This window comes from Nerophis lumbriciformis, linkage group LG08, assembly GCF_033978685.3.
Source record: "Nerophis lumbriciformis linkage group LG08, RoL_Nlum_v2.1, whole genome shotgun sequence".
NCBI classification, from domain to species: Eukaryota; Metazoa; Chordata; class Actinopteri; order Syngnathiformes; family Syngnathidae; genus Nerophis; species Nerophis lumbriciformis.
In genome coordinates, this window is record NC_084555.2 from 24,165,337 (window position 1) to 24,181,526 (window position 16,190).

General features: G+C 38.7%; 1 protein-coding gene across 3 annotated transcripts in view; it reads right to left on the bottom strand.

Moving 5' to 3' along the window:
- pxdn (peroxidasin) overlaps positions 1–16,190 on the bottom strand; it is a 106,422-nt gene that overhangs the window by 56,035 nt on the left and 34,197 nt on the right. The window contains exons 3-6 of one of the 3 annotated variants that reach the window (XM_061968511.1): positions 15,629–15,700; positions 10,324–10,395; positions 3,807–3,878; positions 363–434 (exon numbers count right to left, since the gene is read on the bottom strand). In XM_061968511.1, coding sequence (XP_061824495.1) covers positions 363–434; positions 3,807–3,878; positions 10,324–10,395; positions 15,629–15,700 — 288 coding nt within the window. Of the gene's footprint in view, positions 1–362; positions 435–3,806; positions 3,879–3,973; positions 4,164–10,323; positions 10,396–15,628; positions 15,701–16,190 lie in introns of those variants that run through there. The other 2 variants (XM_061968512.1, XM_061968514.1) reach the window with 2 other exon arrangements.

Here is a 16,190-nt window from a genome sequence, read left to right on the forward strand (position 1 = left end):
ATGGGTCGTGGTTAGGGCCTTGCATGGCAGCTCCCGCCATCAGTGTGTGAACGTGTGTTTGAATGGTTGTATGTGGAAATAGTGTCAAAGCACTTTGAGTACATTGAGGTAGAAAAGCGCTATATAAGTATAATCCATTTCGCATTTACATTTCAAGGAAGCTCAGGCATCTTTCATACATTTTTTTCAAATCTTTCTTCTCAGACCTTACCCAACAGATGAATAAAAAGAGTGTGTTTGCCTTGTGAAAGAAATCATGATGTTGGGAGGCTACACAGTACTTAACTGATTAACAGGTCCATCTTTGTACAAGGTGACATGAGTGTAAGGGGGAAAGTATGTTTTAGGGCTTTTCCACTTACAGTCGTTTCATGGCCTGCAGATTAGTGAAGGTTCCTGGGACAAGCTGGGTGATTCTGTTGTTGTGCAAAAACCTGAAGGAGAAACACACGCAAATGTTGTTGTTGCATCATACCCGGATCAAAAAAAACCAACTAACTCTTACTCGTTATCTTTGAAGTTATTAATAAAATATTACAACACATGGCGAACAGACTGTGCAACTTAGAACTATTTGTTGAAGTATTTGTTTGTTTTGCAGGCAAAAATCAGATCATAAAGAGGGTTAATAAAAGAGGAATTCAATTTGATTTACAATATCAGGTTAAGCATTTTAAAGGTACCGGTAATTGCGATAACACAAATTAAAGTATGCCCAGTTGTCAGGCACTTCATTTGGTACACCTGAATACGTTAGTTTTTATATACTGGTACTTCACCAATGATGTGTCCAAGCAGCATCAGAAGGTGTATTTCAAAATCCATGTTACTGGACATGCAACATATTAAAAACATCTTAATCATAAAGGACACTATCTGGTTTATGATGCATTGACGATGTGATTCATGTAAATAGTGCTGTCTACCTCATGAAGATGTTTGTGAATGTACAGTATATTTAAGGGGATTTGTCAAAGTCTTGATTTTTCTTAGAACTGAATAAATTATGTTAAATGCTCACATTAAATATGCATATTTATCGCTGCGATGGAACCTACTTGGCTCTTGGCAAATGTTCCTCTGCATGTAATCATTAAAGAGGGAAGACTGTCCTTACAATTTTCTTGGCCTTGTGATGATGGAGGCCAGGATGTGTTGTCAGTCCTCGACCTAATCCAGCACTTTCATGCTGTAATCTCTTCCTTTTTGACTACTCTCTTTTTTTTCCCAGGCTGATTGTCCCATAATAATATTTTTGGAAGTGGAAAAAAAATGGCTAAGAATACCTCCCAATATTTCCTGATAGCCATTGAACAAATAAACTACTTGAGTGAAAAAACACTTACATCATCCCATGGTTCTGACAAGACAAATTAAACTTGAGGGGACTAAATGTATGCCAGGTTTCAACTTCTTAAATCTTTTCATCTCTTATTTAATTAATGTTTGTTTTTGCTAGCTTGAAGAAGAGATAAAGCACAGTCGTGACTTCACGGCGGGCCTGCAGAGAGGCACTAATTTATTGTTGCATTCTGTATACCATTCCCGAGTCATTTGTCCATATTTCCAGATCGAGTTTAAGAATTTGTGTATTGTCATACATTTCTAGTAGGCTACATATGAAAATAATGATACTTGAATGCATGCCGCATTTAATTTACAATTTTACATAATTGGCGACCCTGAGAGGGACAAGCGTTAGAAAATGGATGGATGGCAATGACAAATGACACTGTCAAAAAGTAAAACAAAAACATGACAAGCAAAATAATAACCAATGGGTTAGGTTACTTTATTAGTACCCAAAGGTAAACTTCTTTTGCAGCCAGCTAAATCAAACGAGACACGACAAAGACACTAGATTTTCTTGCCAGTCAGTCTTTTGGGAAAAAAAATAATAATAAAATAAATAAATAGTCTCGTCTGACCCCCCGCTAAAAATAACAACACATGTTGGCAACACCGATCCCTCCTGCTACGTCTGCTTAATCTCTGGCAGACCAGGTATGTGTGAAGTGTGTTAAGAAGCAGAGTCATGATGCTATCTACTGTACAGCGTTGTTACGACAAGCTACATTTACAGACAGTCCCGTTATAATGTGTTAAGGTACTAGGGCAAACATGTAGCACCAAATTGAATTGTGGTGGGCGGAAGTGCAAAAATGGGGTACACAAACAAAACTACAAATATACGATTATAAACAACTATAATGTATACCAACAAATATAACCTAATTCTTTAATAAACTGTAGCATTTTTACATTTCTATTTGCACAAACACAGAAAGAGAAAAAAGAAAAATATACAATATCAAGTAAAAATATGGAGAGTTTAAAAAGACCCTAAGGTCTTGTAAAGACACTTCTCCCAAAACGTCACAATCTACACAGCAGCAAAGAAAAAAAATTAGACAAGTCACATTCAGTACATATCATATACAGCAAACAAACATCCTTATCATAAATCACTTCAGAATAACGTGGCCTTCAATTTTTTTTTCAAAGAATAAAATGTAGTTGTAGACTGAAGAGCTGGTGGCAGGTTATTCCAAAGTGTGGGTCCTCTGTATTTTAGCATAGATTTTTTAGTTGACGTTCTACATAATGGTAGATAAAAGCCATGACAGTGATTTGTTGAGCAAGTATGTATATCAGAAGATGTAAAAAAAATATGGGAAACTGTTGGTAAATGAACAAACACATGTACATACTTGTACAAGTCATGAATGACAAGTAGCACCCCAAATACTATTGCAATACATTATATGTGGATATATTAAAATACAGTATAATGTCAATGTATCACGGCTGGTTACACCAGGCTGTGTCTTTATGTTGGGTTTTGTTAGTGTTCTCTTAGTGTTTTGTGTTAGTTCCTGTCATGTGCTTTCATTTTGGCGGCTTTTCCGATTTTCTTGGTGTTTTCCCATGGCTGCTTCACTTTTTTCCCAGAGCGTTTCCCCTCACCTGTTTTCTGTTTGCAGTCAAGGACTATTTAAGTTGATCCTTTTTTTATCTTTGTTGTGGGGACATTGTTGATGTTATCTTTTCTCTATTCGCTGGTGACCATAGACGATCCTTTTGGATACAAAGCGCAAGTACACTTGTACTGTGTGGACGCCGTCAGCTCCAGATGCTTAAAATCAAAACAACCTCCAGCGTCTCCCATGACGAACCGCGTGTCAACGCTTGACACATTGTTAACACACAAGAACGATCAATAGAACAACAAAATGTATTCAAAATACCTATGGATTTCATCATCTTGCTTCAGACAAGTAACATAAAAGAACCGTCACGATTAATCAATGAAGTTGTGTATTGATACATTTGTGAACTGTAAAAACATGAGCATCGAGAATGGACAAATTAAATAGTCAGAAAATGCTTTAAAATTTAGTTTAAATTACATATTACCCAGCTTTGTACCTACAACTACAGTAGTTTCATTTTTAAACTCCCTCAAAATAAAAGGCATACATGTTGTTTTTTGGATAAAAACAAAAATCATAACTTGGTGATGCACATCTTTCATTGGACATCAGCAATTCATTGACATCAATGTTATGTTTTAATTGCGATCATGTAATTTAATGTGAATCTTTATGATGATTGTGAGTGTTGCTATGCAATAATGTTGTTATTATTATATGTTATCATTGTGCACTTAATCCAAAATTCATGATCACGATGCGAGCAAGCAAAAGTTGGTAGTGGTGCAATTTACGTGCTGAAATGTTAGCTGTGGGATACAATCCATATTTTCCAGACATTAGGGCTTGATTGAAAAAAATAGATTAACTTACAGTCGTTCAAGCTTTGGCAGATGACTGAATGATTCTGGTTCCAGTGCGTCAATGTTATTAAAGTGGAGGTACCTGAAAAACAAACACATGAAGGACAAACTAGTACAATATGTAGTCCCTAACAGGATAATTGACAAATTCAAAGACAGTCAATTGCTCCACTCAACTTTTTGAAAGCTATGCTTAATGAAAGGAAGAATGGAGAGCATAATTTCTCTTTCAGATGAAATGCAGTCCGTAGTGCAGAAAAGATAAGCTACTGAAATGCAAAACAATGCTCAAGGACTGCAAAAAACATACAAACAATCCCCTGAATATCTGAAACAAGGAATATTTTCATACATAAATAAGTTTTTTGAAAATATAATAATGATGTTAAAAATAAAAATAACTTTCAGCTTAATTAAAATAGGCAAGCGAGACAGAGCAGCAGTTGAAGAAAAAGAGAAGAGCTTATGTAAGTAAAGCAAAATCACACAAAATGGCTTAATTATTTACAGAGGTCTTGAACAGGGGTTCCGTGAACCCGAGGGGGTCTGTGACCCTTAAAGGGTCGCAGAGCTACTGCAGGGGGCTGTGAAATTTTTGGTTGATTAGACATTAAAAAAAAAAAAACACACACACACACGCACACACAAATATTTATATGTATATAATATATATACAGTCATGATCAAAAGTTTACATACACTTGTAAAGAACATAATGTCATGGCTGTCTTGAGTTTCCAATCATTTCTACAACTCTTATTTTTTTGTGATAGAGATATTGGTGCACATACTTGTTTGTCACAAAAAACATCAGCCATGACATTATGTTCTTTACAAGTGTATATAAAAAACTTTTGACCACGACTGTATATACTGTATAAGTATGTTTATACACACATACAGTATATATGTATGTATACTTACATATACAGTATATATTTATAAATATCACGTCCGAAAAATTGTGTTGCCGCTTGCTGCAGCGCCAAAGCTAAGTGCTATCTTTCTATCTGTGTGCTTCTAATTGTTTTACAGCTTTCTTTATTCCTTCTCCAACATATTTAATAGTCTTATCAAACTTAAAAAGCACCCACTCTCTGTTTCACCGCCTCTCTTTTAGCTAGCTAACCGCTAAGCTAGTAAAGCTTAGCTAGTCCCGGTCCGAAGCCACTGCGCTCCAAAGGCATCTGCTCCCTCACGCCACTGCTACTTTTTGCCTATTGCTCCAAAGACAACAAGAAGTTGATTCGATGAAATAAACAACGTGAGTATGGCTCCCTGTTCTTCGTGCACCATTCTCATGGATAGGTTGGCCCTTCTCGAGGGCCATGTCCGCCAGTTAGAGCAGAGTAATTTTGTAACTTTAGACCCCGCGGACACGTTTGGTAGCCTTAGCTGTCGCGAGCTGACTATCCCAGTTTGCAGCAGCCCTAAGCGACCTACAAGCCACGGTGAACCGGTTGAGACGCACAATAGATTTAACCCTTTAGCTAGTCCTACACCCCAGTCTACCGGACACCACACCTTAGTCATAGGGGATTCCATCACCAGGAACATACAGCTTAGTAAACTAGCCATGTATTACCGGGGCCAGCACACCTGACATTGAAGCTAGTCGTAGGGAACTAACTCCCAACAGGCTTAATAAACACGTACGACAGGCTAATCGCACCACTAGCTACGCGAACACAGTTGTACACGTCGGCTACAATGAAACTAGATTAGCTAGGATTTGTAATCTCGCTAGAAAGATGTCTCGGCATCGAGCATTTGTCTCTGACCCCCTGCAAGAGGCAACGATGAGAGGTATAGCAGATTAGTCTCGCTTAACAAGTGGCTGTCTAGTTTTTGTAGAGAACAGAGACTAACGTTTATTGATAATTGGCCATCTTTCTGGGGCAAACCGGGCTTGCTGGGGAGGGACAGCCTTCACCCATTACTTTGGGTCACACTTGACTAACTACACTAGAGCAAGGACACAGGCAACTACAGTGCCTGTTAGCCAGGGTGAGAAGTCAGTTAAGCTAGAACTAACCAGCGCCAGGCTGGAAAATTCCTGCACAAATAGCATTTCTCTCAGAATAAAACATAACTCACATAATGTTTTTTTTCTGTAGTGAGCGAGAGGTGGACATGCCTTCTACTGAGGAGGCAAATTATGACGCGTTAAATCTATCGCAGCATCAAGCAAATAATCTCAAGATCTCCATCATATCAATTCCTAGATGTGATTAAAATGATTTAGGGCACACTACGCAAAATAGACGTAATGTTTTTAATATCAGTACTACGGATAACATTAACAAAAATTCCTCAAAACAGCTCACTACCTATAATATGGGCTTTTTAAACATCAGATCATTGTCTCCCAAAGCGCTATTAGTTAATAAGGTCATAAGAGACAACAATCTTGACGTCATTGTTCTTAGTGAAACTTAGCTAAAACCAGATTACATTTTTCCGCTTAACGAGGGATCTACTTCTAACTTTACAAGTGCACATACAGTTTTGCCCGTCCCCTTTAAAGTGGTGGAGGGGTCGCGCTAATATCCAATGAAAACCTTAACCTTAGCCCTAACCTAAGTAATACATATAAATCACTTGCGGTGCTTACTATGAGATCAGTCACACAACTTCCTCTCTATCTGGCTGTTATCTATCGCCCCCCTGCTCCTTATTTTGACTTTATCAGTGAATTTTCAGAGTTTGTTGCTGATCTCGTGACACACGCAGATAATATATAATAATGAGGGATTTTAATATCCATATGAATACCCTGTCAGACCATCCGGGAGTGGCGCTCCAGACTATAGTTGATAGCTGTGGTCTTACACAAATAATGAATGAACCCATGGATTGCAACGGTAATACGATAGATCTAGTCCTTGTCCAGGGTGTCACCACCTCCAAAATTATGGTACTCCCGTACACTAAAATAATGTCCGATCAATACCTTATAAAATTTGAAGTTCTGACTCATTGTCAACAAACTACTAATAACCAATGCTTTAGCAGCCACAATATTAATGCTGCCACAACTACGACTCTTGCTGGTCTACTGCCCTCGGTATTGGCATGGCACCATTCCTAAATTAAGTGGGCTCTATCGATAACCTCACTAACAACTTTAATGATGCCCTACATAACGCAATTGATAGTATACCACCGCTAAAGCTAAAAAAGGCCCCCAAAAGGCGTACCAACATGTTCACAGAAGAAACCAGAGGTCTTAACTATCATGTAGAAAGCTGGAACGCAAATGGTGTGCTACTAAACTTGAGGTTTTCCATCAAGAATGGAGAGATAGTTTAATAACTTATAAACATGCGCTTACCTTAGCTAAAACAAATTACTACAATCTCATCCGCCTCAATAAAAATGATCCAAAATATTTGTTCAATACAGGAGCATCGCTAATCCAACAAGGGACTTCTTCCAGTAGTTTCACCCACTCGGCTGATTACTTTAAGCAATTCTTTACTAAGAAAATTGAACACATTAGAAAGGAGATTAAAGATAACGCGTCCCAGCTCCAACTGGGTTTTATTAAGGCAAGTACGAATGTATGTACGATGGATATTGCCCTCCGAAATAATCTCGCTCTTTTTGAAAAAATAACAGAGGAACTTCTGCGACTTGTATATGGGACAAAACAAACAACATGTTTACTTTACCCAAATAATGGGTAACTTCTCAAGGAGCTGTTTTTAATATTAGGACAATCAGTGCTAAATACTATTAACTTATCACTTTCCTCTGGTACTGTTCCCCTAGCATTCAAAAAAGCGGTTATTCTACCTGAGCTTAAAAAACCTAATTTGACCTCATGGTAAACTACCCCCAGTGTCTCACCATCCATTTATCTCGAAAATCCTCGAAAAAACTGTTCCACAGCAGCTAAATGAACACTTGGCGTCCAACAATTTCTGTAAACCCTTTCATTCCAGTTTAAGGGCAAATCTTTCTACTGAGACCACCCTCGCAAAATTGACTAATGATCTATTGCTAACTATGGATGCTGATGCGTCATCAGTGTTGTTGCTACTTGATCTCAGCGCTGCTTTCGATACTGCCGATCATAACATTCTATTAGCACGTATCAAAACTCGTATTGGTATGTCAGACTTAGCCTTTTCTTGGTTTAACTCCTATCTTACTGACAGGATGCAGTGTGTCTCTCATAACAATGTGACCTTGGAGTATGTTAAGGTAACATGTGGAGTTCCACAAGGTTCAGTTCTTGGCCCTGCAGTTGCCGCTAGGTGACATCATACGCAAATATGGTGTTAGCTTTCACTGTTATGCTGATGACACCCAACTCTACATGCCCCTAAAGTTGACCAACACGCCGGATTGTAGTCACCTGGAGGCATGTCTAAATGAAATCAAACAATGGATGTCGAACAACTTTTTGCATCTTAACGCTAAAAAATGTTGATTAACGGTCCTGCTAGACACCGGCACTTATTTAATAATACCACCTTAATATTTGACAACAAAACAATTACGGTACACAAAGCAACTCGGTAAAGCATCTCGGTATTATCTTTGTCCCAACTCTCTCATTTGAGTCACACATTAACAGTGTTACTAAAACAGCCTTCTTTCAAGTTTTCATAGTTTTCAGCTAGCAATTAACGCACCAGTTGTCAGCCAGCTATTGGTGCGCCAGTTGCCAGCTAGCCACTAACATGCCAGTTGTCAGCTCGCGATAAGCGCCCCAGTTTTCAGCTCGCGATTAGTGCACTAGTTGTCAGCTAGCGATTAACGGCACAAGCTGCCAGTTAACAATTAGCGCTCTACTATTCAGCTAGCAATTAATGCGGCAGTTGTCAGCCAGCAATTAGCGCACAGGTTGTCAGCTAGCGATTCACGCTGCAAGCTGCCAGCTAGTAATAAGCACTCTAGTATTCAGCTAGCAATTAGCACGAGGGTGGTCTCAGTAGAGTGATTTGCCCTTAAACTGGAATGAAAGGGTTTATAGAAATTGTCAGCTCGCAATTTGCACGCCAGTTGTCACCTAGCAATTGGCGCACTAGTTGCTAGATAGCAATTAATGGTGTTATACCATATTATTTGAATATCTTAGTATTGCAAAATTACAAGATACTGTCAGGACAACTTTATTTTAAAACATAATTGTATATGGGATATATACGTAGGGGTCCCCGCTTTATTTCTACATCATTGGCCTGTAAAATGTTAAAGACCCTGTTCTAATACATTTGAGGAGAACATGAGTTATGTTGTTGTATAAACTGTCTTACATATCTACTATTATGACAGAGTTGTTGCCTAAAATATGTTTTAAAAGAGAAAAAACACACCTCATTCGCCAGCAGTAAATTAATTTCAGTAAATCCCACTGTTAGGATATACACCCACGAATTTAATTGCATCAGAAATGGCTTTACTTCAGTAAAGCTTTTGCAAGGATCAGTTTAAGTGTGTGGTCTACTTGGCACTCCCATTTCTGGCCAATATTTTGCCCACATTTGGGATGTGCGGTCATGCTTTGCTCAGATGAAATGAATGCTGGTGGGTCATGTAGGAATGTGAGCACATGTGCCTCATTCCACTCAAATAAGTATGTGAAGTAAAGCCTTGGCATGTGTTGTCTTGTGGGATGTCGTTTTTGAGAGTATGCGATCGGGCTCAGAACGTGTCACCCTGCCTATAAAACCGTACATTATTACGGTGAAATTCAAAACATCTGTTGGGCACGGTGCCTGCTGTTGGAATTAGGATTTAGTGAAAAGGGCGTTTGTTCTCTGTTAATGCAGCTAAGTGAAGTCACAGATGACAACGAGCCTAAGGAAGTTGTGGGTATCAACCACATTGATGCCATGTTATGGTTAAATAAAAATATCATTACAATCATAAGTCCAAGTAAGGATTTTTTGTTGCAAACATTGAACTTGTCTCTTGATTGACAGGCACATTTTATGACACAGAATTAAAAAAAATCCTTTCAACATGGTAAAGGATTCTCAGAATGAGCAATCCCCACCATGAAGGAATTGACAATAAAAAAGTGCATCAAGTCTTTCTGAAGTTTCAGTAGCAACACTAATGCTTCAGTTCGGGACTATGATGGCACTATTGGCGCTAGCACGAACATCATGCTACAATCTGCGCGTGAGGGTTGCTGCTGCATATCTGTCGTCCAAGCTAAAAGACATGCGAGTCATGCAGAAAGGGTCAAAGGGGGTCAGCGCGTCATACAAGGGTGGGTGCACACACGGCATGCATGGTGGAGCAGGGAGGGTGAATAGCGGTGCAAATGGGGAGGAATAACTACTGTATGTATACTCATAAAGAACATAGTGCTATCATGATACCTGTGGAAGGCCTGCATAGTCATGTCATGGAATTACTTATGAAAATGTAGATCTTTACATTCTTCATGACTGCTTGGCAGCAGCTGTTTTGGAGAGGTAGTGGGCGGGGGGATGAAGAGACAGTAGGCGGGAGGAGCAGCAGCAGGGAGGACAATGGAAAAGGTGTCGAAAAAGTTGGTCACTTACAGTTGCTCAAGAGAGACAAGCCCCTTAAATGCTTGTCTGTCAATTGATTGGATTTCATTCTTGTACAAATAGCTGAAAGGAGAGATAACCAGTAACATTAGTGACACACTCACACATCTGCCTGGCAGTTAAGACAATGGGCAGATCAAATAAAAAAAGACTGTTTAAGTTGCGAGTCTGCAAGTGAGGTCGGCCTCAGTGCAGAATTGTAAACAAGGCTGGCAGAGGCTGTTTTCACTTTGCACATATGTACTTGGAACAGGGTTGCTAATGTGCTTCTTTTGCTGTTTGTTCTCTCTTTAGCTGCAGACCACATAACAATGAAACATACCACAATCATAGTGAGCTGTGGAAAACTTGACTGTATTTGTTTGTGTTCACAATACAGCTGTGAAACCATCACAACACTCAGTGTCAATTAGCAGTTACATAACTCTATAGGACAAGGAACCCTGCAGTATTTGGTAACAAACCTCAGTTAAAAATATGCAACTTGAATTACTGTCAGAGGGTATTGTTTGTGTGTTTTGATTTTGTTGTAAAAAACTTAAAACTAAATAAACACTTTGTGAAAACAACCTGGGATTTAATTGAATACAATGCAACATGTGTCTGTTTCTATGAATGTACTCATTCATCCAGGACATAGCAATCTCAGGGCATTCAATCAATCGCAACTGGACTGTTTGGTTTTGTCTTAGAAAACGTTTTGCCTCTCATCCGAATAGGGTTGTCTGTATGTCATTGAGCCAGGAAGAAGATCCCTCAATTGACTGGATTAATAATAATATCCAATCGACATCCATTGCAACGGATCACCTGGAATGGGGGTCCCTACATCTGAGGTCCCCTCTTTTTCCTCAATTGGGGTCTTTTGAATTTTTCCTTACCCGAATGGAGTTTTGATCAGGTGATGTCTTTGTGATTTTGTAAAGCCCTTTGAGACATTGGGCGGTATAGCTCGCTTGGTAGAGTGGCCGTGCCAGCAACTTGAGGGTTCCAGGTTCGATCCCCGCTTCTGCCAACCTAGCCACTGTCGTTGTGTCCTTGGGCAAGACCCTTTACCCACCTGTTCCCAGTGCCACCCACACTGGTTTAAAATTGTAACTTAGATATTGGGTTACACAATGCTTTGAGTCACTAGAGAAAAGCGCGATATAAATATAATTCACTTCAATTCACATTTGTGATTAAGGGCTTTATAAATAAATTTGGATTTATTTATTTTTTTTTAAACATTGATGTAATGTATAAAAATGTCTACTAATATTTAATTTTGAACATTTCTTAAAAAAAATAAATAAAAAAAACTGAAGTAAAAAAAACCTCTTTCCTGATGGTTAATTTTCAAGCATTTCAATGCCTGTAAAAGACAAATTAAGGAATTTGGATTTGCTCCGTGACAAAAAACCCTCCTGACGCATTCATGTTCCCTACCCTTTTTACATGCCAAAAGAAATATGATACAAGAAAAATAATTTCTCACAGCTGTCTGTACTCCTATGTCCTGTTTTTATTTTTGCACGTTCCACAATAGTACCCGCGACGACAGATACAGATCTTCCCGCTGCACTAGGACGCAGCGCATGGAAAAACAAACACCCTTTAATCATTGCATTCTTTCTTCATTGCTATAGTGTATCTGTGCTATCAGGTTTAAGCAAGGAGTGGAACAAATCGGGGAGAACTAAATATTTTAGGGGATAGGCATGTTGAGATAAATCCTAACTAAAGTGAATTAAACATAATGGTTAAGTCAGTTTAAAGGCAGGAAATTACGGTGAAACTTTCAAAGTTGAAAACAATCTGTTCCAAGGCAGCATTAGAACATATGTTGTATTTGGCAATATACCCTGTTAAGTAACTGAAATGCAGCGAGGCTAGTTAAAAATCAGCACTTGTGTGCTTCTCTGAACTAAAGCTTGAGCTGACATCCCATGAGGTTTGCTGATGTCTTGTGTGACGTCACGCATAATGAGTTTTTGAGGCGATCGGTTGCAGATTCATTGCACTTGCAGAACATGGACTTAACTGTTGAGGCTCCTGCCAGTTACGCCTTTAGGAATCGTTAAGGGAAGAAAATATGGAGTTGCTTCCTGCCTTTGCAGCTGTAACTGTGTCCACTCGTGGATTTTTTAAACAAGATTTTAAGAGCGTGTTTGTTGGAGATACTAGTAAATAATTGTCATTGAGATCATCATGACATTCAGTCATGCCGAAGTTTAAGCATCATTAAGTAACTTTTCAACCTTCATGAAATATTTTCATAACTTTTGGGATGATACATCGGCTTACAACTAGTTGAATGACACCTCTGTCATGGCCTGAGGGGGTCTGTATTGCTCTCACTGGCACTTAGGAACTTTGAGGAGGGTAGCAGGAACACTGTCACACAAAAAAATACAAATGTGAGGATTTGCTTTACAGAATATGTAAGCTAATTTATTGATAGTGTCTGCTATTTAACATCAATATAGCCATTAGACATGTAATATTTGTAATCCGTGCCAATTTGACCTTAAAATGGATGAAATAAAACAAAAAAATATTACAGTAGACATCATGTCAGTTTGATGCTATATGCGCTACTCCATCCATCCATCCATTTTCTACCGCTTATTCCCTTTTTGGGGTCGCGGGGGTCGCTGGAGCCTATCTCAGCTACAATCGGGCGGCAGGTGGGGTACACCCTGGACAAGTCGCCACCTCATCACAGGGCCAATACAGATACTCCTCAATGGAAATGTGGTCTTCCTTCTGGTAAATCATTACTGCTTTGGTCCACTGGCGCCGCCAAAAACAACCAAAGCTGAAAGTTCTTAAGTGGGGCTTTAAAATATCTAAGTTAGACAAACTTGAAAACTGCCCAACATGTCAATGTATTCTAAAAGAGAGATCAGATCAGAGAAACTACACTGGCATATAGGTGATCTATGGCCAGCTTTTCTGTACAGGACCTTAAAAACAGCAAGTAAAACTCCTAAGGAATTACAGATCCTTGCATTGACACGTTTGGCTGTTTTTTTTACCACAATTTGTAACTCAGACCTAAATCAAATGTCCACTACAGATAATGCTGGTTCTGAGGAATACAGTATATAAGAATAATAGCAAAGGGAGAAGTGTGGCCTTCCAGTTCTTTGCTTTGTGGAAATGCGGCCCCCAGAACATTTCATTTTTGTAATTGAACAGCTGTGCCTTAATGTGCTGTATGTGTTTTCATCTACTTTATATTTGAAATCTCTAGAAAACATGTACACACAGAAAATGCAGGATGTACAATTACTATCAGTTGATTTTGATGAACAAAGAACATTTGTTTCTATGACTGCAGTATATAGTACACTACATGTTTAAAAGACTAAGTATTTTCAGAATGCTATGTAACCTCAATTTGACCTGTTTAGTGCAGTGACCACTGAGGCGCTGGGGTTGTCTTTTAGATTAGGTTTGGTGCACATGAAAGCTGAGAGGGAGACTGTATTCAAAGAGAAGAACAAAGATGGGGCTGGAGGTGCAGCCATACAGATAGGATACACTCTACACTAATCACAAAGGTCAGAACAATGGTGCAGGGTTTAGATAAACTGTACTTTCAAGGGAGACCTGTTCTGTCATTAAAACAGTTCATGAAATGCCAAAACATTTAATTAAAGTGTGAATCGCAACGATATACTGTACAGCAGGAGGGAACATGTACTCACATGTTGAAGGGCCACTGGGCTGAAAAGAGAGGGAAGAAAAAAATACTTCCTTCAAACCCTCAACATGCTTAACTCTGCTTATCTAATTTATTAGATACAGGGTGGCAGGGTGAAGTTCTTTCTAAACTTGCAGTTCAACAGTTATTGCTATGATTGTTTTAACAACAGTCGAGACGCCAAGTGTATCTTCTGTCTTAAAATCTGAGAAATATGGTACTTAAACGACATACAAATACTATACGATACAAAGTGGTAGCATGTTACTCCATGTTTCCCATACAGTGCACGGCAAATACATTTCTTGATTTTTCTTTTTTTTAAAAGATTGAGCGTTACAGGAAGGTGGCTGTCATGTTCCACATAACATTGATTGCGTTATTCGTTTTGTAAATTATATTTTGAGGTTTTACACAACAGGCTTCCTTGGCTTGGCAGAGCAACAGACTGGCAAAGTAGTACAACGTTAGCAGTCAATATTTGTTTCTACAAACATTTTCAACTGTATAATTGTATGTAAAAATGCATTTGCTGTTTTATGTCAATTTTGATCGTTAACATCTAATTTGTTAAACGTTTGTACAAGTTTGTGATGCTAATTTTTGTTATCCTGTCAATTGGATTTTTAATTGTATGTTGGCAATAAGCTAGCGGCATAAGTTATAGCCTTTGTCCTGTATGATTTAATTGTTATTCCTCAGTTTATATCAAGTTGTATTATTGATTTAACATGATTTTTACATGTATGTGCACTTCACAAGTAATAGTATATAAATATATTATTTATTTTCCTTTGTGTGCTTAGTTTTACTTATTTCTTTTTTTATTCTGGAGTCTCAGGAAACAACCTTAAGTTGGAAGTTTGTTCATCTCCGATTTAAAAGGACTGTTTACCTAACTGCCAAACTAAATTCAGTGAGGTGTATAAAGTGTGGCTAGGAGGCCAATTGTGGGCGGCAGTTTGTTTTTATTCATTGGCCCCTGTTGCATTGTAGATGAACAATAAACTACCGGTAAATGGAAAAACAAACAAACACGGAAAATAGAGCAAAAATGAATAGTGTAACAAGACGTGTTGATACTGTAAATAATAACACATATTTGTCTTTAACTATATGTATAACATTTCTGTATCCTTTTTAAACAAATACATGCATCACAGACAATTATGCAAATGTAATAATGGCATAATCATACAACCCTGCCCCAGCCTCCATGATTAGATTGTAGTTTTGTGGGAAACACTTTTAGTAGTCAAAAACTAAATAACACAAAGCTTTAATTACGATGTTTCACACAGCAAACTAATTATGTTGAATTGTTAACTTTCTGACTGTTTAAATCAAAACTGGACAGAAGCGTGTCGATCATTGCAAAATCAGAGGGTGATAACAAAAGTGAGCTGACACAAATGCCTCATTCACGTCATGTGCAGTGTTTCTAACAAAGATAAGTCTTTTTAAATTATTTTATGGACAAAGGAATGCAACTGTCATCCATTTTTCGCTCCAATTGAAAGTTTAACATGTTATTTTATGCTAACCACCCAACACACATCCCATGACTTGCAAAGCAAAGACAGAAGTGATATAAGGCCAACTTACAGATATTTGAGGTTTTCCAGATCTTCAAATGTCCCCCTGGGGATCCTTCGTATATGATTGTTGTTAAGGAGGCTGCAAAGAAAAAAAAGTTACTTTGAGGTTCCTCAAATGTAGGTTTGTACATTATGCACAAAGTAGAAGATAATCAACGTGTGTAAGACGGTGAGTATGTGCTTCTCTGGATACTAATACTGTGTTTTTTCAATTATGAATTTAGTCTTTGAATTTCAACATGAGTTGTCGTCTGCATCCTTCCGTCTCGGGAGACGATGGGGTAGATCCAAAAAGGGGGGTGGGTCTCACTGCGAGATGGTCCCTGGCCCCCGTTTCTTTCGCCAATCGGATGGGCTTAGAACCGGTATCTGCTGGAGTGACCTCTCCAGTGGACCTCTCCAGTGGATCTACACGGCCTGGGCATAGAACTATGGAGGGCAAGCTGTTATCCAGGCAGCAAGCCCCCCCTCTCCGCATGGCTGGTGGATCCAAGGGAGCGACGAGTGTCGATACAACTTGGCACCAGCGACGCCGCAGGAGTTGCCGGAATGACGCTACAACGTCAAAC